At 40.8% G+C, this 26,334-nt stretch overlaps 1 protein-coding gene across 1 annotated transcript in view; it reads left to right on the forward strand.

Moving 5' to 3' along the window:
* Positions 1-9,778: 9,778 nt before the first annotated feature.
* The window catches only part of KIAA0232 (KIAA0232 ortholog), a gene marked incomplete in the record, with an annotated part of 538,324 nt that continues 521,768 nt past the window's right edge, over positions 9,779-26,334 (forward strand). Inside the window, 2 exon segments of the mRNA XM_053704159.1 lie at positions 9,779-9,977; positions 14,377-14,851. Of these exon segments, the coding sequence (XP_053560134.1) occupies positions 14,624-14,851 (228 nt within the window).

Raw genomic sequence — 26,334 nt, forward strand, 5'->3', positions numbered from 1 at the left:
GGTACTTTAGTGGTTAATGATGTGACAGGGCAGTAGTTATAGGTGGCGAGAGTCCATGAGTTGTTACTGATGGGATACACATTCCTACCAGGAGAAAGCAAAGTTTGCCAAACCTCAAAGCCTATAAATACCCCACCCACCTCACTCATATCTCGGTTTAAACTTTGCCTCCTTTGGACGTGGTTAAAGTATGATGTGCTTCAGTGATAGGTGCTTCAGTGTATATTAGAGTCCGGTTTCGCTCAGAGTACAGTGCCTGTCAGAGGGAAGTGAAGGGAGTATTGACTCAGGTTACCATGTTTTTATCTCTGAAAAAAACATTTCATGGGCTCTCTGTAAATTCGAAGGCAGGGATTCATCTCCTGCCTCCCTTTACAGATCGACATACTCCTATCTCTTTTCGGCTTGATCCGCCGTCACGGCTACGGCATTCCAGGAGGTCAGGAGTACAACGCCCACATAGATTCTGGGCTTTCCGGGTCAGGAGCCGCTTGCCAAGGTTGCGGTAATTCTCACGTCCTATCTCTGTACCTCTGCTCATATGTTTCAGCACTGGTTTGGCTGTCTGCTTTCAGTGGACGAGTGTCTTCCACATTTAAGGTATTACTTTTTTCCTAAGACACTCCTAGCTATTTGGGCACTTATGTTTAAGTTTATGCTTTATATGTTATATGTAGCCCAGGGACAGACAAAAAATTTAATCTCAGTTTGCTTATAATGTAAAAGTTTGCTGTTATTAGCTCCGTATATTTTGGCTTTTGTTAAGTACTTTTTATGCCCCTTATTATATATTTGCTTACAGGGTTCCGTTTTTATTATTTAGACACTGGCATATCCTCCTCTAACCTTGTTAGATGCTTGGATTATCCCGCATGAGCGTGCTGCTGTGTCTCGTCTCTTTTAAACACGCCCCCTATGACATCATTGTTGCACCGTTTTTTCGCAGGCTTTTTTGCCGCAAATTTTTGCACACTTTTTTGTTTTATATTGTGTTAATACATCTCTTATTATTAAGATCAATATTAAAACTATGTCTCTAGCTATTCTTTCTAGAAGACCATTATGGCTTAAATCTTGGAATGCTAATATGGTATCTAAAATGAGATTACTATCTCTTTCTTTTCAGGGTAAGAATCTATTTGGTTCACAATTAGATTCAATTATTTCTTCCATTACTGGAGGTAAGTCAGTTTTCCTGCCTCAAGTCTAGAAGGTCTAAAGGGAAATTCAAGGCTCCAAATAGTTTTTGTTCTTTTCGAAACAAAGATCAGAAGCACCTGGCTCTAACTGGAGATCTTCTTCCAATTGGAATAAATCAAAAGCAATTCAAGAAACCTAATCCTGTCCAGAAGACAGCATGAAGGTGCGGCCCCCAACCCAGTTCTTCTGGTAGGGGGCACATGTTAGGAAACACATGTTTCCTAACATGTGTCTCACATCTAGAACTCATGGGAGTGATTGTCCCATTTAGTCTACAGGAACAAGGAAAAGGTTTTTACTCCAATCTCTTCATTGTAGCAAAGAAAGAGAATTCTTTCAGACCAATATTGGATCTGAAAACACTAAACAGATTACTGAGAATTCCAACTTTCAAGATGGAAACTATAAGGACTATTCTACCTTTTGTTCAGCAAGGTCACTATATGTCCACGATAGACTTACAGGATGCTTATCTTCACATCCCTATTAATCCAGATCATTTTCATTTCTGAGATTCTCTTTTCAAGAAAAGCATTATCAGTTTGTTGCTCTTCTGTTTTGCCTAGCAACAGCCCCATATAATATTTTCAAAGGTTCTTGGTGCCCTTCTATCTGTAATCAGAGAGCAGGGTATTGCGGTGTTTCCTTATTTGGACGATATCTTGGTTCTAGCTCAACCTTTTCATTTAACAGAATCTCATACAACTCAACTATTGTGGTTTCTTCAAAATCATGGTTGGAGGATCAATTTTCCAAAGAGTTTCTTGATTCCTCAGACAAAGGCCACCTATTTGGGTTTCCAAATAGACTCAGTGTCCATGACACTTTCCCTGACAGAAAAGAGACGAATAAAATTAGTTTCAGCTTGTGTAAATCTTCAGTCTCTATCATACCCTTCAGTGGCTATGTGCATGAAGGTTTTAGGCCTAATGATTGCAGCATAGGACGCCATCCACTTTGCTCGTTTTCATATGAGACCTCTTCAACTTTGCATGCTGCGGCAATGGTTCAAGGATTATATTTGAATATCAAAACTGATATTATTGGATCCCAACACTCGACTTTCTCTGATATGGAGGCTATACCACAATTTTCTTCAAGGGGCTTCCTTTGTTTGTCCTACCTGGTCTGTGATCACAACAGATGCAAGTCTTACAGGTTGGGGAGCAGTATGTGGGTCCCTGACAGCACAGGAAATCTGGAATGTTCAGGAAACAAAGTTTCCAATCAATATCTTAGAACTCTATGCTCTTTTCAAGGCTCTCCAGGCTTGGCCTCTTTTGAAGAAAGAACCTTATTTTCATTTTCAGACAGACAATATCACAACAGTGGCATATATCAATCATCAGGGGGGAACTCTGAGTTTCTTAGCTATGAAGGAAGTATCTTGGATACTTTCTTGGGTGGAAACCAATTTCTGTCTCATCACTGCGATTCACATCCCAGGTGTGGACAACTGGGAGGCAGATTATCTCAGCCTCCAGTCTCTACATCCGGGGGAGTGGTCTCTCAACCAGAATGTATTATTTCAGATTGTTCAAATCTGGGGTCTTCCTCATATAGACCTCATGGCCTCTCGTTTGAACAAGAAACTTCCCAGGTACCTAGTCAGTTTTCCTGCCTCAAGACTAGAATGTCTAAAGGGAAAATTCAAGGCTCCAAATAGTTTTTGGAGCCTGGTCTCTCAACCAGGATGTATTATTTCAGATTGTTCAAATCTGGGGTCTTCCTCATATAGACCTCATGGCCTCTCGTTTGAACAAGAAACTTCCCAGGTACCTAGTCAGTTTTCCTGCCTCAAGACTAGAATGTCTAAAGGGAAAATTCAAGGCTGCAAATCGTTTTTTGGAGCCTGGTCTCTCAACCAGGATGTATTATTTCAGATTGATCAAATCTGGGGTCTTCCTCATATAGAGCTCATGGCCTCTCATTTGAATGAGAAACTCAGAAAGATTCTGCTATTTCTTTAGCCTCTTGGTTAAAACTTCTGATTCACAAAGCTTATTTGGAGGGGGGCCAGTCTCCACCTCAGAGAATTACAGCCCATTCTACAAGATCAGTTGCCACAGCTTGGGCTTTCAAGAATGAAGCTTCAGTTGATCAAATCTGCAAAGCAGTCTTCTTTGCATATTTTTACCAAATTTTACCATTTTATTTTTTTGCCTCTTCAGAAGCAGCTTTTGGTAGAAAGGTTCTTCAGGCAGTGGTCACTCTTTGATTCTAGTGCCTATATTTTTTAGTTATTAAAATACTTTATTTTTTGGATTTAATTTCTCAGTGAAAAAGCTGTTTATATTTTATCCCTCCCTTTATTTTTTTTTTTTTTAATTTTATTTTTATTGAGGTTTAGCAAAAAATGAGAAACATACAAAGATAGCCTTGTACTGACAAGAGTAGACATAAAATCATACAATGAACACTGTCAAATATATAACAAAAAAGAATACCAAGAACAATAGCTGAAAAAAAGAACATAACAGTGTGTAATAGCAACCAGGCTTCTGAAACCTCCATTTTTTTTTTTTTTTTTAATATAGTAGTTTAGGTAATTGGTTAGTTAGAAGGTCACTTATGGACCTCTCAAGTGCAAGGAGCTGTCAAGACATATGGTAACCAAATTAGTAAGCACATATGGGTTTTAGGATTGCCAATAACAGTCAGCGGGTAAGCACCGCTTTAAAAGTAGGTTATTGGGCCTAAATATATAGCTAGGGGATAGGGGAAGATCAATAGCTAATCTTTAATCAAAATGAAATCTAACTATACTATAAAGTGGGGGGGTAGTTAGCTAGACGTAGTGGGACATACACTCAGATAAGGACAGTTTGCACGTAAAGGGAAATAGACTCTGTGGAAAAGGACTCTTGGTTTATATAATGGGGAGGAGGTCACCCAGAGCAAGGGCCACTGGTACTATGTGAATTGACATCCAAATAATGTGAGTATAAAGAGCTGGATAGCTAATGATGCTACCAAACTAAATCATTAGTAAAGACATATTGGAGTAAAAACTCTTACAGCAAGTCCTGACTCCAACACTGCCCTAACGGTGAAAACTAGGGGTGGGACAAGCAAGTCAATAGTTTAGCCCAATGTATATGTTCTATTGTCCCTACTCCATAGAATTACACTCTGCAGTAAATAATAGTTTGAATACGTGCAAATAGACCCATTCTCTCAGGAAAATATATCCAGGTCCGAATGTGAGATTCTGAGGCTTATTAGTACTATTTGTAATAGGGGCCAATGAGATCTATTTAAATGCATAGTCTAAGGGCGAGGGAAAAACTAGGTTGGAGCCCATATTGCACATATGTAGGTAGGTATATCAAATGTGTGGCAAACAGGATACTGTAGTACTGCAGCCGGTGAAATATATCCATGTGTCTAATCTAGGATATGCTGATTAGTGTGAGGGATATCAACATTCTATGTTAACAATACAGTGTCAGTAGGAAATATATAGTAGTTATATAATTATGTACAAGGAATATTTTGAAGCACTCAATGGGTAAACACACAAACGTTATACAGTTGATACCAAATGTACTAAGATATCTGGTTCTAAAGTTCTCAGACGTGTGCAAGTTTGTTATGCTAGGCGTTGCATTGATCTTAGGTAGGAACAGGGAATAAGGCATTCAACATATAGAAGTTCAAAGTCAAATAGTACTCAGAGATATTAAACTCACTTTATACATGCAGGAGTTGGCCAATAAGTTATAGACTAATGTTCATGATCTCCCGTGTGTAGATTAAGAGTGGCAATAGAACTACTCAGTTGCCTCCAGATCATGGTTTTGCCATAGGTGAGTGAGCAACAGGAGAAGTATTATGCTATTATGCCTTTAAAGCTTAATTAAAAAAAAATGAGGATATTGTTTGCTTCAGAAACTCTCCCCACTAGGGTCTAAGTATTCCTGTGCCCACTCCTGAAAGCAATCTTTAAAAGAATACCTTATGTCGGATACTTCTGAGTTCTCAGCCTGACAATTAACTGGAATAATATACCTCTTCCAGGAATAAAGAGACAAATTTTAACGTGTATTATAAACCAATTATATGACCCATCTAGCCTATGACATCTTTATTAAGTAATCCCTGAGAAAGGGGCCATCTATGTAATTAGCTTCACATATAGTAATTTTGACCCTACAGTAATTATATATATAGTACAGTAAGCTGTATCTACTCCAAACTCTATATTAAGTATAATAATCATTAATATGAAAATAGGTAAGGCTTCCCACTAATTACAAACTTTAACAAATACTTTTGTTGAACAAGTGTAGGTAAAACATATTGTACCCAACCATATTTATGTTTTAGAAAAGGACAAAGTGCCTGTTAAATTGCAACTGACCATAAGAAGTCCTGAGAGATTCAATCTCCATTTTAGCAGGGTGAGTGCGTTTTAGAAGAACATTAAAGTTATAACAGATTAGGTTTGAGAGTCTACATAGTCTGAGGAGGTTCAGTTCCAGGCTGCCATAGTAATCATATGTACAAAGTTTCATCCGATTCCACTACGGAGGCCTTTTATGGAAGACATGTTAGAAGGGAGCATTCGCACAAGCTCTCTTGTATCCAGCTGGTCCTCTTGGCTTAATGATAACCGGTAAGTATAGGACAACAGCGACACTGCCATACCTGTTAGTAATAGTCCTGCAGGAGAGCCTATGTCCCCAGACATAATAGGATCACAGGTCAGTCGCACTTTACTTGAAAATTCCATCTCAGCCTCTGCCCATATGAATGACTGCTTCCTCGGCGTGCCACTAACGGATGCAGCAAACAGCTCAACTCTGCACAGATGCGGAGCACTGGACTCCGGAGGATCTGCGTCAGGTAACTCATGTGGGACATCCGATGCGGGCATAAGTATACTGGATGGAGGTTGCAGATCGTCAAGTTGCCTTTCGTGTTCCGGCACGGCCGCCATTTGTAATTCTTTAGGCGGTAGAATAGAAGAGTTAGCTTTCAGCGCTTGTATCAGTTGTGCATGGTTATCGTCCATTTGCAAGGCTAAGGCACTTAAAAGCACTTGAAGTTCGTTGCGTAGAGTTTCATCCATGTTGGTTAACAGTTATACCCCCTCTTATTACTGTTATAGCGGTTCTGCTTCACCCAGCAGACTGGGGGGGGGGGATATGTTGCTAGAAAAAGGCCTTCACTGGGTATATGCAAACGTCCAATAAAGCAGTTGCGTAGCTGTAGTTCTCCCGAACCCAGAATAGATCCGTTCAGCTTCGTTACATATCTTCAGATTCACAGTAAAAGATCTTTGATTAGTGACTGGAAAGTATATAATTAGTATATTGACAGCATAAGGCCTAGAGCTTCTGAGAGATGCGTCTGGTCTCTGCAGCAGTTAGGACCTGCCCCCCTCCCTCCCTTTATTTTGATACTCGTGGACTTCCATATCTTGGGTATTATATCCCCTCAGTTACAACTCGTGGACTTACCTGATAAATTAATTTATTTAATGGTGGCAAAAGTCCATGAGGTCCTCTCCCTATGGTGGGTTAATTTTTTTTTTAGGACCACATCTTTTTTCCTATGGATTTTTTTTTTACTCCTTTTTACACCTCACTTCTTGGCTATGCGATAAACTGAGATATGAGTGAGGTGGGTGGGGTATTTATAGGCTCTAAAGTTTGGGAAACTATTATTAGTTCAGACCTCTGGACAGCACTTTTTTATTGGTGGATGAATTTATCCACCAATCAGCAAGAACAACCCAGGTTGTTCACCAAAAATGGGCTGGCATCTAAACTTACATTCTTGCATTTCAAATAAAGATACCAAGAGAAAAAATAGAAAATTTGATAATACGAGTAAATTAGAAAGTTGCTTAAAATGTCATGCTCTATCTGAATCACAAAAGAAAAAAATGGGTTCAGTGTCCCTTTAAAGGGACAGTCAAGTGCAAAAAAAACTTTCATGTTTTAAATAGGGCATGCAATTTTAACAACTTCCCAATTTACTTTTAGCACCACTTTTGCTTTGTTCTCTTGGTATTCTTAGTTGAAAGTTAAAACTAGGAGGTTCATATGCTAATTTCTTAGACCTTTAAGACTGCCTCTAATCTGAATACATTTTGACCACTAGAGGGCATTAGTTCACATGTTTCATATAGATAACATTGAGCTCATGCACGTAAAGTGACCTAGGAGTGAGCACTGATTGGCTAAACTGCATGTCTGTCAAAAGAACTGAAATAAGGGGGCAGTCAGCAGAAGCTTAGATACAAGATAATTACAGAGGTAAAACGTGTATTATTATAACTGTGTTGGTTATGCAAAACTGGGGAATGGGTAATAAATAAAGGGATTATCTTTCTTTTTAAACAACAAAAATTCTGGTGTTGACTGTCCCTTTAAATAAATTATGTTTTTTATTGTTTGTTTTTTAATCTTCTTTTGTAATGACTATGGTTACCAACTGTCCAACACAAAAATACTGGACAACCTGTGACTGGGCAAGAGTGGTAGGTTGCGGTCACACAATGGCACATTCCCAAACATTACCGTAGGCCCCACCCTTTACAGTACCATATATATTTTATATGCATCCAATTGGCAGGTCTGCTTTTTCTTTAATCTTATCTGGTAAAAAGTATTCCTTTTATAGCTATACACACATATATATGTGTGTGTGTGTTTTGTATATACACATCCAATTCCCCAAAATCTGAAAGAACTTGTAAGAACAGGTTTAGAATATTTTAAAAACAATTTGCATGTGTTACATAAATAGAATGCTATTTTTAGCCTAGGGAAAGACATGTATTATGAGCGTCACGGGAATCTCTGTTCAGTCGAACCATGCCAAGATTATGGGGGAAGAACTTAGTTTATTATATTATAAGTGCTGCTTAAACAAGCATAACAAACGCAAGAATTACACCTTGCTACTTGCATTGTGTAAGAGGCGGAATGACACACACCATAATCAACGGCTTGCCTCTATTTTCTGCGCTGCGTCTTGTTGCTACGGGATACAGATCAAGAACAGTAGAAGCAAAGCAATGCAATGCTACTGGGCTAATCCTTCCGCGCGCCCTCTAACCGCCTTTGCCCATAGATCCCGCCTTCATCGCGCACTGCGCATGTGTAAGCTTACTGGAGGAATCGTTACCTCTTTCTGTATTAGAGGACCGGGTGACGTCAGTGACAGAGGAGGCGTGGCTTCGGCGCCTCACCGTCACTCCCCGAGCGGGTAGTAGTGAACCGGAGGGCGCCGTACGGGAGAGGCCCAGCGGGTCCCCAATACTTCCTCTTCCATTGCCGGGTAACGGCAGATTCGCAGATACTGAATCTTTATCTGGAAGGGTTGCGCGGCAGGTAAGATGCTCATGTGTGTGTGTCTGCGTTGACAGCAGCATGTTGGTCTCTGAGTTCTTCCTCCTCCGCCCCCGGGGCCTTCAAAACATGGCTCCCCGCTTTCAGGCCTTTACTATGAAGCAACTGACAACCCTTCTTTAACCTAACCATAGCTATACAAGTGGCTCCTCGCTATGTAATGTTCATTCCTGTACCTCAGAATGCACTCTCCGTGCGCCATGTCCGGGGAAGCGCCATAGCTGGCTACAGTGAGGCTACTCACGCACACAACTCAGCCTCTAGTTGGGGGTGACCTTGTTTACTTAACACTTTAATTGCTGCGTGAGGAAATAGTAAACAGCCCGATAAACCAGGTGTCTCCTCAGTATAATCCTACACCGCGTTGTATGCGGGAGGTATCAGATCACCCCTTATATCACTATAACGTTTATTTAAATCTGTAATTCACCATTTACTTGATAAACCTCTGAACCCCGATAAATCTTATGTCACTGTCCTGGTATCTCTGGCCTTGCTTGCTGTATAGGGGGAGCAGCAGATCTGCCGGTGTTCTCTTGGAAACTCTCAGCCCCTTATCATATTTATTTCTTCCCTTTAAACTGTTAGTTCTGGCGATAAATAAGCAAGTACCTTGGCTAATTCCTCTGTATAACCGTATACCGCTCTATATACGGGGCATCTGTGCACGGTAGTTCTTAGAACCAAGTTACGTGCAGCTTAGACCCTTCTTTTGGGAGTAACCCTTGCACTTGAGTTAACGGTGTTGATTAATGCAGCAAATACCCACCCCAGTTACAAGACCGTGAAAATAAATGAATTTTCATGTTACTATTTTTTGACACAACCGGTTAACTGTTTGAATGTGTGTCATGTGCTTGCCTGTGGATTAGTGCCCAGTCTTTGGCATGGGATATGATTAAATATTAGCTATTAAATACATTTACTATGGTTTGTCTGCACTATATAGTTTGGTTTGTTAACCTGTGTATTCCACTTAGCGCTGTAACACACTAATCTCTGAAAAACAAGGGAATTAAATAACATTTTTTGTCACCGCCTCTTTAGTGCTTAGCTCGGCGTCCAGATAGTGAATTGCTAATTGGTATCTGGGGAGGAGATCTGCAATCTGATCATGTGACCTCCCCCAAATGTGAAAGGGCTGATGCAACCAGAGTAGACAGCCGTATAGCAGGGTGTCCATCCACTTTAGTACTCGGGACACCCACTAGTGGAGCAATCGTTCATTACGTGGGGGAGGGCAGTGTCGGTTAATGCAGGATTTCTTCTAGCGATCTGCTGAAACCAGGCTATGTTGCATACTATACTTACTGTATTTTATATTAATGGAACAGGGGGAGCTAGTAGACTTTTGCGATCTGCGAATGATCAGACATTTGTTTTTTTCCCTCTGGTATACTGAGTTCATTTGAGGTAAGCTGCAAGGGAGGGGGTGGAGGCATGGAAGGGGGACAGCGATCATGTGCACAGGGATGTGACTCCAGCATGGGCCTCTTACTGTTTAATTGTTCTCTGGAGATGTATTTATCATATGGTTTTTGAGGTGCGTTTCATATTATATAAAATTGTCACACTGTGCATCCAATACTATTACAGTGTGAGATTGTTGTGTAACTAAACTCACATGAACTTTAGGGTTAGCGAAGTCCAGGGAAACACTATATTGTTTATCTCTCTGTACACATATAAGAAACATTTCCTGATACATATGTCTGATACAGATGTGTTAAGTGTGCAGGTGTTTGCGTATGAGATAATATAATACATACACAGTATGCATGTACAGGACAGTCAAGTTTATGTAATTGGGGTAATCTTTGTTTAGTAGTTTTGTTCTTGTTAGAAACATGTCTAACAGTTGGTAGGCTTTACTAATTTAACACAAGTGTCCCACCTACTATAAATTAGTTACATTGTTGTTTTTAGCCAAAATTAAAGGTAATTTAGCATATTTAATTGTTACAAGATCAACTGATAGTTATATACCTTTTTGATTTAAATACAAATTTGCAACATTCAACATGTAATATTGTCATATGTTTGTTTTCTTTTATTACATTTTCAGTATTTTTCAATAAAGGGATAGGAAAGGCAAAGTTAAACTTGCGGAATTCAGAGAACATGTAACTTACTTTTTTTTGTTCACTTCTATTTTCAAATTTGCTTTGTTCTCTTGGTATCCCTTGTTCAAAAGTTATATGCACATATCTTACACTAGTGGGAGATAGCTGCTGATTGTTGCCTGCACACATTTGTCTCTTGCGATTGGCTAACTAGATGTTTTAAAGGAGTAGTCTAGTCAAAATTAAACTTTCATGATTCAGATAGAGCTTGCAACTTTTTAATTTACTCCTATTATCAAATTTTCTTCGTTCTCTTGGTATCTTTATTTGAAAAATGAAGAATGTAAGCTTAGGAGCTGGGCTGGCCCATTTTTGGTTCAGAACATGGGTAGCGCTTAATTGGTGGCTACATTTAGACACCAATCAGCAAGTGCTAACCAGGTGCTGAACCAAAAATGGGCCGGCTCCTATGCTTACATTGTTGCATTTTCAAATAAAGATAACATAAAAATTATTTAGTAAATTAGAAAGTTGCCTAAAATTGCATGGTCTATCTAAATTATGAAAGTTTAATTTGACTAGACTATTCCTTAAGCTAGCTGTCAGTAGTGCAATGCTTTTCCTTCAGCAAATAAGATAATGAAATAACTTTTATAAACCAAGTAAATTGGAAAGTTGTTGGAAAATGTATGTTCTCTCCAAATCATAAAAGAAAATGTGGGTCTCCCGTCCCTTTTTTAAAGGGACAGTCTACAATAGAATTGTTGTTTTTAAAGATACATTATGCCTTTATTACCCATTCCCCAGTTTTGCATAACCAACAGTTATATTAATATACTTTTAACCTCTGATTATCTTGTATCTAAACATCTAGTAGGAAAACGTGCCCAGAGGGTAGTCTATTGTGGTGACGGAACCACCCTGCCATTTTCTGAAGGTCAGTCTATTGTGGTGACGAAACCACCCTGCCATTTTCGGAATCCACCTGGATGCAGCTTACGCTACAATTTTTGAAATCCACCTCTTTTACTCTCTCCCCTCTTCTTTTTGCTCTTTCCCCCCTCTTTTACTCTCGCTATCTTGCGTTCTCCCCCCCCCCCCACACACACACTTTTGCTCGCTCTCCCCCTGTCTTTTATTTTATTTTTTGGGAGGCATTAAGGCCCACACCTCCCGCTGGTACCAGCAGAAGATCGTTACACACAGTGTCACCGTCTGTAACTATGAGGCACCTGGCCTCATATGGAGGCGGAGCACCATTCGCGCTCCGGCTTAATATGTGGCAGATGCCTGAAGTTGAGAGTTGGAGATCCTGAAGCTGTCTCGCGCTGAGGTGGCTGCGCGCGCATCCAACATTCCTTTGAGGATGCGTGCACAACTGGCGATGGAGGGGTTACAAACGCGATTATAGTTTAGATATTTAACAATGTTGGTTGTGCAAAGATGGGCAATGGGTAGTAAAGGCATTATCTATCTTTTTAAACATTTAACAATTTTACTGTAGACTGTCCCTTTAAGTGAGTTACTAATTTATTTTTTATTCTCAAATCATTCTGAGGTAGAATCACTTCCTTAGTTATCACATAGTCTGTCATGTGATACCTTTGAATGAACATTGGAAGGGGCAGACAGATAAGTATTTACTGTTTCTCACGTGCCCTTATCAGCACTGATGGAGTAAACCTGCAAAAACTTACTTAGATCTCCATCTGATGTATTAATGTTTTCTAAAACTTGTGCCTTCACCTGGAGTTTTAAAACTGTTCAATAATATTTTGTTAGAGTTTTAATGCAAATGTATCAGGATTTCAGCAGTTCCTTTTGTTCAGAAGATCTTTAATTAGTTTATGGATGGATTTATTTGTAGGCATATATTAGTGGTCACTTGTGATCAACATTGACTATACTTGCAGATCTATGTAAGCATTTTATTTTTGAATTCTAAATATTCAAATGTGTATTGTGCTCAAATAGTGGAGTCTTATCTGCCTGTAACAGTACATATATAACTTGTTATGAGCAAATTTCCCAGTGACCCACATCTGTTATTGTTTCTCTATATCTATATCTAATAACACTTAAACCCTCTTAAGAATAATGAAGAGCTAATCACATTGATGATACTTGATATAAACACAGGTGTATTAAATGGTTACAAGTAAAATCAGTTTATATAGTAGACCAGTCAGTGTCAAACCTATTTTAAATACCAATTGCTCCAGTGGTTGATAAATCTGTTTAAATGAGTGAATGAGAATCCAATCAACAGTGTGTTTATTAGCTTAAGTAGAATAATCCCTTCTTTTTGTTATTGGACAAGCTCTGACTTACTCTCCTAGCATTAAAGTGCAAAGGCAGAAATGTAGTGGAACTCAAGAATTTATTTAACATTTCTGTACTTCCAGTATATAAACTAGGTACAGTATGTGCATTTGTGCACATTGTTCTGTAACAAATCGGGAAGAAGGCTGCAGCAAGCCATGTTTTTGTTCTTTTTGGAGCCATGTTTATTCTTTTTGAAAGTGCAACACGCTGAGATCTGTGCAAATCCAGATCTCAGTATGTTGCACTTTCTCAAGAATAAAAGCAGAATATGGCTTGCGGCTCCGCTAAAAAGAGCAGAATATGGCTTGCGGCAGCCTTCCTGATTAGTTACGGAACGTTGTGCACAAATGCACACATCTAAATGAACACATTTAAAAGACCCTTATAGTGGGAAAAAATGCTCTAATTCTTTAAAACGTGATTTTAGCACTAGTGACCCTGAAACTCTGCATAGGGTATAACACACAGCTATATGGAAATTAAACCTTCTTAACATGTAAACAAAAAAAGTTTACTGTGACTTTAAAAGTTGTATTATAAGTTGCCTTATAATAAAGTTGTTCACCAGATCCATATTGTAGCACCCCCCCTTAATTTTGAGCTGTAAGTGGTACAACCAATGAGCCTTGCACCAGTAGCATAGCTTCCCTCTGCACTCCGGGCACAAGCTGTCTTTCTGTGTTAGAAGCATGCAGAGGGAAACTGCACAATGCTATTGGTGCTACTCAATAGCTGTACTGCCTGTAGTACAAAATTAGAAGAAAGCTGCCAATCTGAAGGTAGCCGGGGGATCGATACAATACTGAGTTTGTGGGTTACATTATTTTTATATAAGGCACCATGCAATACAGTCTTTACTCATACATTACTTATGATAACTATATCTCTATCTCTGTTGTAAGCACTAACAATAACATACTGCTTACCTCCTACAGCCCAGCTTCTTTTGGCTATGATTGCAAGTCGTGATGTAGGGTAGCTCCCAGCATACAGTGCAGTTAGATAAGTTGTTGTGCAGTCCTGACTGCTCTTAGTTGCAAAGTAGTAAAGGGAGCACCACTATTAAAAGCACATTAAGCACTTAATAGATTTATAATCTTAGTATTGTTATTTCCTGCCTCCCTCTAGTCATGGGCACTGTCATGTGAAAATCTAACTTTCACTGCTTTCTAGGTTCCATAATGACAGCACCTCTAATTAGAGGAAGGTGCATGAAATGTACTATGTGTTTAAGGTCCCTTTTTAAAGGTGATTCAAATTGAGACTTTATATATTAGAATTGTGATGTGGTGTATCCAGCGGAAACATTACACTGTCATAGGACACAACGCACTGTATCTAGGTTTTTCCAGATTATTATTATTATTATTATTATTATTATTATTATTATGAATTTAAACTTCTTTTTTTTTTTTACCTCGCAGCTTTTGCCATATTTGTAATTCACTTCTCAATGTGAAATTACAGAGGGAAAAAAGGATCTCCATGTGTATCCTATTAAGATGTTTTTCTTCGGTTATGCCTGAGGATTTGTAAGTCGCCAACAAGTATAAATGATCTTCCTGGAATTTAAGGGTTTCTCCAGAATCCTGGAATGAAGATCCCCTTCATCTTCTAAACATCCTACCAGAAAAATGCTTCATGCTTTAAGAATGCCAGCCACTTAGATTCATGCGCCCTATCTGTACAGTTGTTGATGGTTTACCATCAGAAGGCACCATAAGTCTGTTTCCTGGCCCTGTTTCTGTTTCTGAAATGTCGCTGCTTCGTGCTTTAGACCCTGTCCAGACCTGGCTTGGACAAGAGCTGGAGAAATGTGGTATTGATGCCATGATATACACTAGATATGTGTTAAGTCTTTTGCTACAAGACAGTCATGACTACGACCTTCAGGAACAGGTATGTTTGTTTTGCAGTCTGTAGGTAATCACATTTCATGATTTAGATAGGACATGCAATTTAAACAACTTTCCAATTTACTTTTATCATAAAATTTTCTTTGAACTCTTGGTATTCTTTGTTGAAAGCTAAACCTAGGTAGGCTCATTTTCTAATTTCTAAGCCCTTAAAGGCCACTTCTTATCTCAGTGCATTTTGACAGTTTTTCACAGCTAGAGGGCGTTAGTTCATGTGTGCCATATAGATAAAACTGCTCACGCACGTGGAGTTATCTAGGAGTCTGCACTGATTGGCTAAAATGCATGTCCGTCAAAATAACTGAAATAAGGGGGCAGTCTGCAGAGGCTTAGATAAAAGGTAATCACAGAGGTTAAAAGTATATTAATATAACCGTGTTGGTTTTGCAAAACTTGGGACTGGGTAATAAAGGGTTTATCTTTTTAAAGGGACACTCAATTAAACTTTCATTATTCAGATAGAGCATGCAATTTTAAACAACTTTCCAATTTGCTTCCATTAAAAACAATTGCACAGTCTTTTTATATTTAAACTTTTTGAGTCACCAGCTCCTATTGAGCATGTGCAAGAATTAACAGAATAAGTGTATATGCATTTGTGATTGGCTGGTGACGGCACAGGGGGAGTGGAGTATGTGTATATGTGTATATGTGTATATATGTGTATATATGTGTATATGTATATATGTGTATGTATGTATGTGTATATATATATATATATATATATATATATATATATATATATATATATATATATATATATATATATATATATATATGTATATGTGTATATATATATATATATATATGTATATGTATATGTATATATATATATATATGTATATGTATATGTATATGTATATATATATATATGTATGTATGTATATATGTATGTATGTATATATGTATGTATGTATATGTATGTATATATATATATATAATGTATGTATATGTGGCCCTCGTTTTACAACGGTTCAATTTACACCGTTTCAGAATAACAACCTTTTTTTTCCAGTCATGTGACTGCTATTGAAAAGCATTGAGAAGCAGTGCATTTATTAAAATAACCAGTAGGTGGAGCTGTCTGCTTGTGTTGCAGCAAAGCCAAGCAAGCTGAAATTTATCAGTTTAACCAGACCTGAGCTATTGAGCAGATTTCAAAGGCACAAGATATTCCTGTCTATAAATCAGTCCAAATTGAAATGCATAGAAAGAACTGTTTGCAGAAAAATGCAAGTGAAGTCTGTGTTGTGTGATTATTTTGTTAGGTTTATAATGCTGTTTAGCAAATGTTTTTGTTCATTTAACTTTAATTATATATTCTGTGTTGTGTGATTATTTATTAGGTTTATAATGCTGTTTAGCATTTAAAGTCTTCATTTCAAATCTTTAAAAATAATGTATTAGTTGTTACTTATGAGAATTTTGAGAGGGGCCTGGAACCTAACTCCCTCACTTCCCATTGACTTACATTATAAACTGGGTTTCAATTTACAACCATTCCTTCTGGAACATAACCCCGGCGTAAATTACGGTTAGCCCTCGGTTCCAGGCCCCTCTCAAAATTGTCATAAGTAACACCTAATACATTATTTTTAAAGCTTTGAAATGAAGACTTTAAATGGTAAACAGCATTATAAACCTAAAAATATACTGTAGATTGTATCATCATCAAACTAAGTTTAATAAACAAAAACATTTGCGGAACCGCACCTAATGAAATTATCACACAAACACCGACTGTATCATCATCAATCTAAGTTTAATGAACAAAAACAAAATCACACAACAGACTGTATCATCATCAAACTAAGTTTAATGTAGAAAAATGTTTTTTTACTTTGCATTTTTCTGCAGCTAAGGGAAGTGGCTGCTAGATCTTGTTCCTTTAAAAACGGATCCATTGCTCAGGTCTGGTTATACACTGATTAGCCTGCCTGTGTTTAATCGCACAACAGACTGTATCATCATTAAACCAAGTTTAATGAACAAAAACATTTTTTACTTGCCTTTTTCTGCAAACAGTTCTCTGCATTGAGTCTGCAGCTAAGGAGAGTGGCTGCTAGATCTTGTTCCTTTGAAAGCTGATCCATTGATCATGTCTGGCTTGCTTTTCTTTGCATGTGTTTGCTGCAACACAAGCGGACAGCTCCACCTACTGGCTATTTTAATGTATGCATGTGCTCATGCTTTTAATAGCAGTCAATGCATTTCAATAGAAAAAAAAAGGGCGTTATTCTGAAACGGCGCAAATTGAACCGTCGTAAACCGGGGGCCACCTGTGTGTGTATCATAAAATTTTTATATATATATATATATATATATATATATATATATATATATATATATATATTTATTTTGTATACTTCTCTTTATTATACATTCATATTCTTTTAGGGTTGCCTTCATAGATGCTAAAATTCAGCCTAATAACTGAGTTATTGTACAAAAATGTATTTCTGACTTCATTCCTAAAATTTATCCCACCATCCTAATTTATATTGCTGCTCATGACAAGCAAAATCATTGTTTACAAAACATGATTAAAGTGACAGTCTATTCCAAAATAAACAATTTTTCTTTGTTCACTTGGTATTATGGCTGTGCGTTTAATCATGTATGTGATTTAAAACCGCGATTAATTGCCGCAATTTTAAAAACCGCGAGAGTAGTGATTTTTTTGCTAAATCCTCAGAAGTGGCTGTAATACATTGATTTGTATGTGGTTTTTTTTTTTTTTTTTTTTTTGCAAACCAGCTCCATCTAGTGGTTGCTTTTTGCACACATTTGTAAAATGGCTGTTTTACTTTCACTTTCTGACCTCAGAGTAGCAGCCGGCCAGTCGATTAATCTAGAAGTCTAAAAGCAGAGCCCATGAATGAAGAGGAGGGAAAGCCACTTACTTATATTTCCCCCTAGGGACGTCTGAAACTTAGGGTATGTAAACATTTATGGAACCTCCCACACAATCTCCTGCTCTGAGAAACGGCTCAAATACATAGCAGATGCAGTTAACCCCACGGCTGCCAAAAAGGCTAAAACTGCAGTCTACTCTGCTGCTGGGTTAACTTAACTGCATCTATGATGTATTTGATATCAGCAAGGCACAGCAGCCCCCCCACCCCTACTGGTAGTATGACTGTATTAGATTCGTGGACAGGACCAGGGCTTATTTTCACTCAAATTAAAATGTTTAAAAAAAGAATATGTATGTATCTTACACTGCTTCATTTGTTAACCATACCACTGTCCACAGTTAGAATGACTGTCCAAGAAAACATGACAATGTTGTGTGTCATAAGACCTAACTGGCTAGTGGCTACTATTTAATCACGTCACAGGCAGCAAATTTTAACTATTTTTTGTTTTATATTTTTATGCTTCAAGAGTGTATTGGACATTGAGAAACATGTACATTAAGATTCTGTAGTGTTAAATAAACTTTAGAATGCAAAATGAAGGTGTTGTAGTCATTTATAAGAAAAATAGCGATTAAATCGCAATCGCGTGTTTTGTTTTATTTTTCCAAAAAAATCGCGTTTTTTTTTTTTGCCCATATCGCCCAGCCCTACTTGGTATTCTTAGTTGAAAGCTAAACCTAGGAGGTTCATATGCTAATTTCTTAGACCTTGAAGGCCGCCTCTAATCTGAATGCATTTTGACAGTTTTTCACCACTAGAGGGTGTTAGTTCATATGTGTCTTAGAGATAACTTTGTGGTCATGCACATGGAGTTACCTAGGAGCCAGCACAGATTGGCTAAAATGCAAGTCTGTCAAAAGAACTGAAATAAGGGGGCAGTTTGCAGAGGCTTAGATACGAGGTAAAAAGTATAATATAACAGTGTTGGTTATGCAAAACTGGGGAATGGGTAATTTATGGAATTATCTACCTTTTTTAAACAATACAAATACTTTCATGATTCAGAGAGAGAACTATTTTTATTGAGAACTTGAGAATACAAAAAAAATTACAAAAAGAAAATACCAAAAACTGTAAAAGATGATTGTGACAGACCCTTCTGTCAACCTCTCTACAGATTATGGATTCGGGCATTATGTTAAGTCACCCTGTGCCCATTATAGGTTCAGGGTGCAAATCCAACAGTACTGGAGGGGTTAACTTCAGTTTTGAGTAACTGTATTGTCTAAGACAGTTGTTGTTGTTGTTGTTAGCAGTTGTAGTTGTTGCACCAGTTTTAAGCAGTTGCTAGAAGCAAAATAAATAGCTGATTTAGACTTAAACCTGGACTGAATTATTTAGACAACATTTTTAAGATGAGGATGTCTCTGCCTAACAAAAAGATATTGCGGATCCTACTGCCTCTCCGCTACAATTGGTGGCAAGCGACGGAATAGTCCTCATAGCTCAGAAGAGCAACTACACATCCGGACCTAATGGGAATACAGTATGAAGGGCTGAAAAGAGCCACCCTTAAAGACCTGCTAGAACAATGGGGCAGACAAGCCAGTAACCTTGGGAAGAGGGAGATTATTACAATGCTGACCGAGATGGACGGAGTGCTAGGGCCCGAGGGAACCAATGAGCCCAGCATATCAGACAGAACTCCAGAAGAAGCAAGCTTTGACCGGGCGGTTAAAATAAGACTGGCACATTATGGCCCCAACCCGACTGCCGAAATTATCGACCGGGTCATAGCAGCTGTGGATGCCAATATACTTCGCCAAAGCAGCGCTGCAGCAGCCCAAGTCACAGCAACCCCAGTGAAAAAGAAAGGTACATTTTGCAGCTTTTAAAAAAATTCATGCAAACAGAAGGAGAGATTGATGGGTACCTTGCGGATTTTGAGAGGCAATGTGCACTACACAAGGTACCCGTAGAGGACTGGGTCATGATATTATCCGGCCAGGCCAGCGAGGTTTTTCGGGCCATTCCAGATTAAGTCGGGGATTATAATGCTGTAAAAGAGGCTCTGCTCTCCAGGTATGCGATTACACCGGAGGCATACAGGAGGCGGTTCAGAGACGCTGTTAAATTAGCTGGAGATTCCTACGTTGAGTGGGCATGTAAGGTGCACCGTACAGCAGCTCACTGGATGGCGGGGTGCCAAGCCGTATCTGGGGAAGAGGTGCTGCAGCTATTCCTGTTGGAACATTGCTTCGACAAGTTATTCGCAGGAGTTAGAGTGTGTTCGGGACCGTAAACCCTCCACACTGCATGAAGCTGCTCGTCTGGCAGATGAGTATACGGATGCCCGCAAACTGGACACTGCTACCACTAAGCCCCCTGCCAGAGTGGAGTACCGACCCACAGTCACCCCAGCAGCTACCAGTTACCAACCCCCGGCGCACCGCTCTACCACACCGCCTTCAGGCACAAACTATCCTCAGACAGCCCGGTTCAACTCACGGGACTACTCCACAACCTATTCGGTGCTTTGGATGTAAGCAACTAGGGCACAAAAGACCAGAGTGTCCCCTAAACACAGCAAACCAAGCACAGTCCTGGAGTAGACCCGCCGGCGGAAACCCACGTAAGCCTGCTGCCCACTGCGTAGAGGATGAAGAATGCTGGGGCATCCTACATGAAGCAGACCCCGTGCAAGCTGCCCATCGGGATAACTGGCAACTGGTTAAAGTGAATGGGAAGAAGGTCAGTGGTCTACGAGATACTGGTGCTACCATGACCTTGCTCCAAAAGAACTTGGTGTCTGAGAACCAGCACACCGGAAACACTGTGGGTGTAAGGGTAGCAGGGGGCGCTGTGTTCCGCCTACCTGTTGCCCGGGTACATTTGGATTGGGGAGTGGGAGCTAGACATGTGAATGTGGGGGTCATGAAGGGTTTACCAGCTGATGTTCTCCTTGGAAATGACTTGGCTCCCCTTATTTCTGCCTACGCTCCGATGGGTCCCACTGATGTTAACCTTGTGACTACCCGTGCCGCAGAGACCAACCCACCTGCTGCTGAGACCCAGGTAAGACTCTCTTCCCCGACTTGTACCCTAGATCAGGCCCCCTTAGGCTGGGATACCCCAGAGACGTACGGGAGGGAAACCCGGTAGGATCCGACCCTTCAGAAGTATAGGGCTAGGGCAGATGCTGGAGAAGAGGGGGTAGATGGGGAACGTTATGATTGGGTGGGGGATAGGCTATATAGAATCCCTAAACCTTCCCAGAAACGTACTGCCCCTCCGCGGAATCGTCAGCTGGTGGTGCCTGCGAAATATCGGCAAGAGATTCTGCGGATTGGGCATGATGTACCATTAGCTGGACATCTAGGGTCCCGCCGCACAGCTCATAGGATCACCCAAAATTTCTTCTGGCCCAATTTTAACCGAGATGTGCGGTTATATTGTAGTACTTGTGACACCTGTCACCGGGTAGGTAAGCGGTGGGGGGGGGGGGGGGATCACCCAAAAGCTAGGCTTATGTTTATGCCTATCATTGGGGAACCCTTTTCCCGCATAGCGGTTGACATTGTGGGTCCACTGGCCAGAGCTAGTCCATCAGGTAAGAAGTATATTCTCACCGTGGTGGACTATGCCACTCGTTACCCAGAGGCAGTAGCACTGTCTAATATAGAGGCAGAGACAGTAGCTGATGACCTGGTTAAGGTTTTTACTAGGGTCGGGTTCCCTAAGGAGATTCTCTCCGATCAGGGGACCCAGTTTACCGCTGTGCTCACCCAGCAGCTGTTGAAGGTGTGCGGCATTAAACCGCTGCTCAGTTCGCCTTATCACCCACAGACTAATGGTCTCTGCGAGCGATTTAATGGCACCCTCAAGCAGATGCTGAGGAACTTTACTGACGCTTGCAGAGACTGGGAGCAATTCCTGCCTTATCTGTTATTTGCGTACAGAGGTGCCCCAGGAATCTACTGGGTTCTCTCCCTTTGAGTTACTCTATGGGAGAAGGGTCCGCGGACCCCTGGATCTCATTAGAGGACACTGGGAGGGAGAGAGAGCAGGTGGGGATCCCCCATAGTGCCATATGTCCTGGAACTCCGGGACTGCATGGAGAAACTGTCCCTGATGGTAAGGGAGAATCTCCAGGGGAGACAGAGGTGGTATGATCGGGGTGCCCGGCAGCGGGTCTTCCAGGTTGGACAGAAAGTTTTGGTGCTCAAGCCTGTGAGGACCAACAAGATGCAAGCATCTTGGCAGGGCCCGTATAAGGTGTTGGCTCAGGTGTGTGATACTACCTATATTATAGCCAGCTGTGCAGATGAAAGTATCCAGCGATCCTTTCATGTGAACATGCTGAAGGAGTATCAGGAGAGGCCAGAGGATGTCGCTGCAGTGTGTGCCCCTGCTGCAGACGAACCAGAGAATTTACCCCTGCCCGACTTACTAGAGAAGGACCCCCAGATTGACCTCACTAGTCTTGTGCAGCTAGGGGACCGCTTAAGCCCTACAAAGAAGGTACAGGCCAGACAGCTTCTGTGGGAGAAGCAGGCAACGTTCTCCCAAGAGCCCGGCTACACTACCCTAGCTATACATAAGGTAGAGACTCTTGGACAGAATCCCCTGCGACAGCCCCCCTACCGTATCCCCGAAGCAGTCCGAGAAGGAATGCGGAAGGAGATGGCTCGGCTGGGAGTCATCGAGCACTCCGATAGCCCTTGGGCTTTGCCTGTAGTCCTGGTACCTAAGAAAGATGGGACCACCCGGTTCTGTGTGGACTACAGGCGGCTCAACGAAAGGACCACCACTGATGCCTACCCGATGCCCCGGGTAGACTAATTACTAGACCGTATTGTTAGGGGGCGCTATCTGACCACCATAGACCTGTGTAAGGGCTATTGGCAGATTCCCCTGGCCGAGGATGCTATCCTCAAGTCGGCATTAGTCACCCCATTTGGCCTGTACCAGTTTAAGGTCATGCCCTTTGGGATGAAGAATGCTCCGGCTACCTTCCAGCGTATGGTGGATAGACTCCTCGATGGCTTCCAGGAATTTGCTTGTGCATACCTGGACGACATTGCGGTATACAGTGAGTCCTGGGGTGGTTCTGGACAAGATTCGGGCCGCTGGCCTGACCTTGAAACCAGACAAGTGCCATCTAGTTATGGCTGAAGTACAGTACTTTGGTCACCGAGTGGGGTGTGGGAGCCAGCCAAGGTAGAGGCTGTGGCTAACTGGCCCACACCTATCACTAAGACCCAAGTGCTAGCCTTCCTGGGGACGGCCGGTTATTACCGACGTTTTGTCCCGGACTACAGTACTATCGCCAAGCCCCTGACTGACCTGACTAAAAAGAACCTTCCTAAACAGGTCCTGTGGTCTCCAGCTTGTGAAGCCGTGTTTCAGGCACTGAAGCAGGCTCTTGTGAATGCCCCTGTCTTGGCTGCCCCAGTCCCTAACAAACGTTTTCTCATTCATACAGATGCTTCCATGTATGGACTGGGGGCTGTGCTGAGCCAAGTCGGGGAGGATGGAGGAGAGCACCCTGTCGCATACCTAAGCAGAAAGTTGTTACCTCGAGAAGTAAGTTATGCGGCAGTAGAGAAGGAATGTTTAGCCCTGGTCTGGGCACTGAAGAAGTTGAACCCTTATTTATACGGACAGGAATTCTCTCTCATAACGGACCATAATCCCTTAGTCTGGCTTAACCGGGTCTCAGGAGACAATGGTAGATTGCTGCGATGGAGTTTAGCCCTCCAACCCTATAACTTCACCATCAGCTACCGGCCTGGTAAGCAGAACGGGAATGCAGATGGATTTTCCCGGCAAACACATTCCTACCACCTCCTAGTCCGGTCATCCCCAAGTTGACCCGCCAAAGGGTCAAGCCGGGTCTGCCGGAGTGTCCCACCAGGAGGGGGCCATGTGACAGACCCCTCTGTCAATCTCCCTACCGATTATGGATTCGGGCATTAAGTCACCCTGTGCCCATTATAGGTACACGGTGCAAATCCAACAGTACTGGAGGGGTTAACTTCAGTTTTGAGCAACTGTTAGTTTTGAGTAACTGTATTTTCTAAGACAGTTGTTGTTAGCAGTTGTAGTTGTTGCAAAAGTTTTAAGCAGTTGCTAGAAGCAAAATAAATAGCTGATTTAGACTTAAACTGGACTGAATTATTTAGACATTTTTAAGATGAGGATGGCTCTGCCTAACTAAAAGATATTGTGGATCCTACTGCCTCTCCGCTACAATGATTTATGTACACATTACAAATGCCCACATGCAGAAGACTTATACATAAGAATTATTGTACAAAATGTGTGTTTAATACCAATCAAGAAACATGTTAAAGGGATACTAAACCCACATTTTTCAGATAGAACATGCAATTTTAAGCAACTTAATGTTACTACTATTTTTTTTCCTTCATTCTCTTGCTATCTCTATTTAAAAAGCAGGAATGTAAATCTTAGCAGCTGGCCCATTTTAGGTTCAGCACCATGGATAGCGCTTGCTTATTGGTGGCTGACATTTAGCTACCAATCAGCAAGCATAACCCAGGTTCTCAACCAAAAATGGGCTGTCTCCTATGCATCACATTCCTGCTTTTTAAATAAAGATAGCAAGAGAATGAAGAAAAATAGGAGTAAATTAGAAAGTTTCTTAAAATTGCATGCTCTATCTGAATCATGAAAGAAAAAAAATTGGGTTTAGTGTCCCTTTTTAAGTTTTCCTCTGATACATTATTCAACTAGAAAATAGCAAGTGTTACTGAGCATAATCAAACTGTCCTCCTAGTTTAAAAAAAAAAAAAAAAATAACAAAAAGCAATAATAATTAAAATAAAAATGATAAAATGAAGCATAGCCATAACTATGCCCGTTTTCTGGGGAATCACTGCACTATTAAATATTTACATTCTTTCCTTCTCCAGACATGTTACTTACAGTGAAGTACTGTCACAAGTTCTCCAACAGAGACAAAGGGGGAAAAAGGCAAATAGTAACAGAGAAAGTGGTAAAGCAATCTGTTTCTAGACAAATGTCAGGAAGAGCATATTCTTAGAATAAGTTGCCGCTAGATCGTATCGCTGAACTAGAGAAAGTGAACTCCTTTTGTATTGAGATGCAATGCTACAATACACCACTAGGGGTCCTCAGATTAACGATCTGTTCATTTTTTTTAAGTAATTGTAATGCAGAAATTTGATTCTGAACTTTTTATCTTTCCATTTATATCCGATAAAATAAATATTCCTACTAGGTGAAAAAAATAACAATACTTGACTATAGGGGTAGATACGTGTGGTGATAGTTAACCTAAAGGTAGTAACCGTTGCTTCTGTTGTCATACATGAAAGAATTGCTATCCAGCCGTCCCTGACCAACATACAGACCTAGATCAAAAAGGTTAAAATACAAAGTTGACTAATTCCCTGGTATGGGAATATTTGTTTCTAAATATAAAACGAGAGAGAGATGCACTCAGCTGAGACAGAACAAAGCTGGAAAAACTTCCGTGCCATGTTCATTTTAGGGTGCCACTCAGGGTGCATACTCTTTTAGCACACTATGCCCCTTCACAGAGAAAAAATATCCTGTAGCATATCAGTCTGACCCTGCCCAATGACAGTCCAGCGCCGAAATACCAGGCAATTCTTCTCTGAACAAGAGAAAACAACCCCAGACGATCGTTTTAGCCTACTGTGGGCCTAGTCAGTGAGGTGCAGTCGCATCTCTCTAAGGGCATGTGTGCAAGGAGTCCACGTCTGGTTTCCCCTTTTACTCTTAGGGAGACCCAAGAGCAATTTGCATAAATATAAAAAGAGAGAGAGATGCACTCAGCTGAGACAGAACAAAGCTGGAAAAACTTCCGTGCCATGTTCAATTTAGGGTGCCACTCAGGGTGCATACTCTTTTAGCACACTATGCCCCTTCACAGAGAAAAAAAATATCCTGTAGCATATCAGTCTGACCCTGCCCAATGACAGTCCAGCGCCGAAATACCAGGCAATTCTTCTCTGAACAAGAGAAAACAACAACCCCAGACGATCGTTTCGGCCTACTGTGGGCCTCGTCAGTGAGGTGCAGTCGCATCTCTCTAAGGGCATGTGTGCAAGGAGTCCACGTCTGGTTTCCCCTTTTACTCTTAGGGAGACCCAAGAGCAATTTGCATAAATATAAAAAGAGAGAGAGATGCACTCAGCTGAGACAGAACAAAGCTGGAAAAACTTCCGTGCCATGTTCATTTTAGGGTGCCACTCAGGGTGCATACTCTTTTAGCACACTATGCCCCTTCAAGGCACTGGCCTTGTGGACAAGCACAGAAGTTTTTCTAGCTATTGTTCTGTCTCAGTGAGTGCGTCTCTCTATTCTCTTGCTTTTATGTAAATTACTCTTAGGTCTCCCTAAGAGTAAAAGGGGGAAACCAGACGTTGGACTCCTTGCACACATGCCCTAGAGATATGCAACTGCACCTCACTGACGAGGCCCAAGAGAGGCCGAAACGTACGTCTGGGGTTTGTTGTTACTCTTGTTCAGAGAAGAATTGCCTGGTATTTCGGTGCTGGACTGTCATTGGGCAGGATCAGACTGATATGCT

The sequence above is a fragment of the Bombina bombina genome, chromosome 2 (assembly GCF_027579735.1).
Source record: "Bombina bombina isolate aBomBom1 chromosome 2, aBomBom1.pri, whole genome shotgun sequence".
Classification (NCBI taxonomy): domain Eukaryota; kingdom Metazoa; phylum Chordata; class Amphibia; order Anura; family Bombinatoridae; genus Bombina; species Bombina bombina.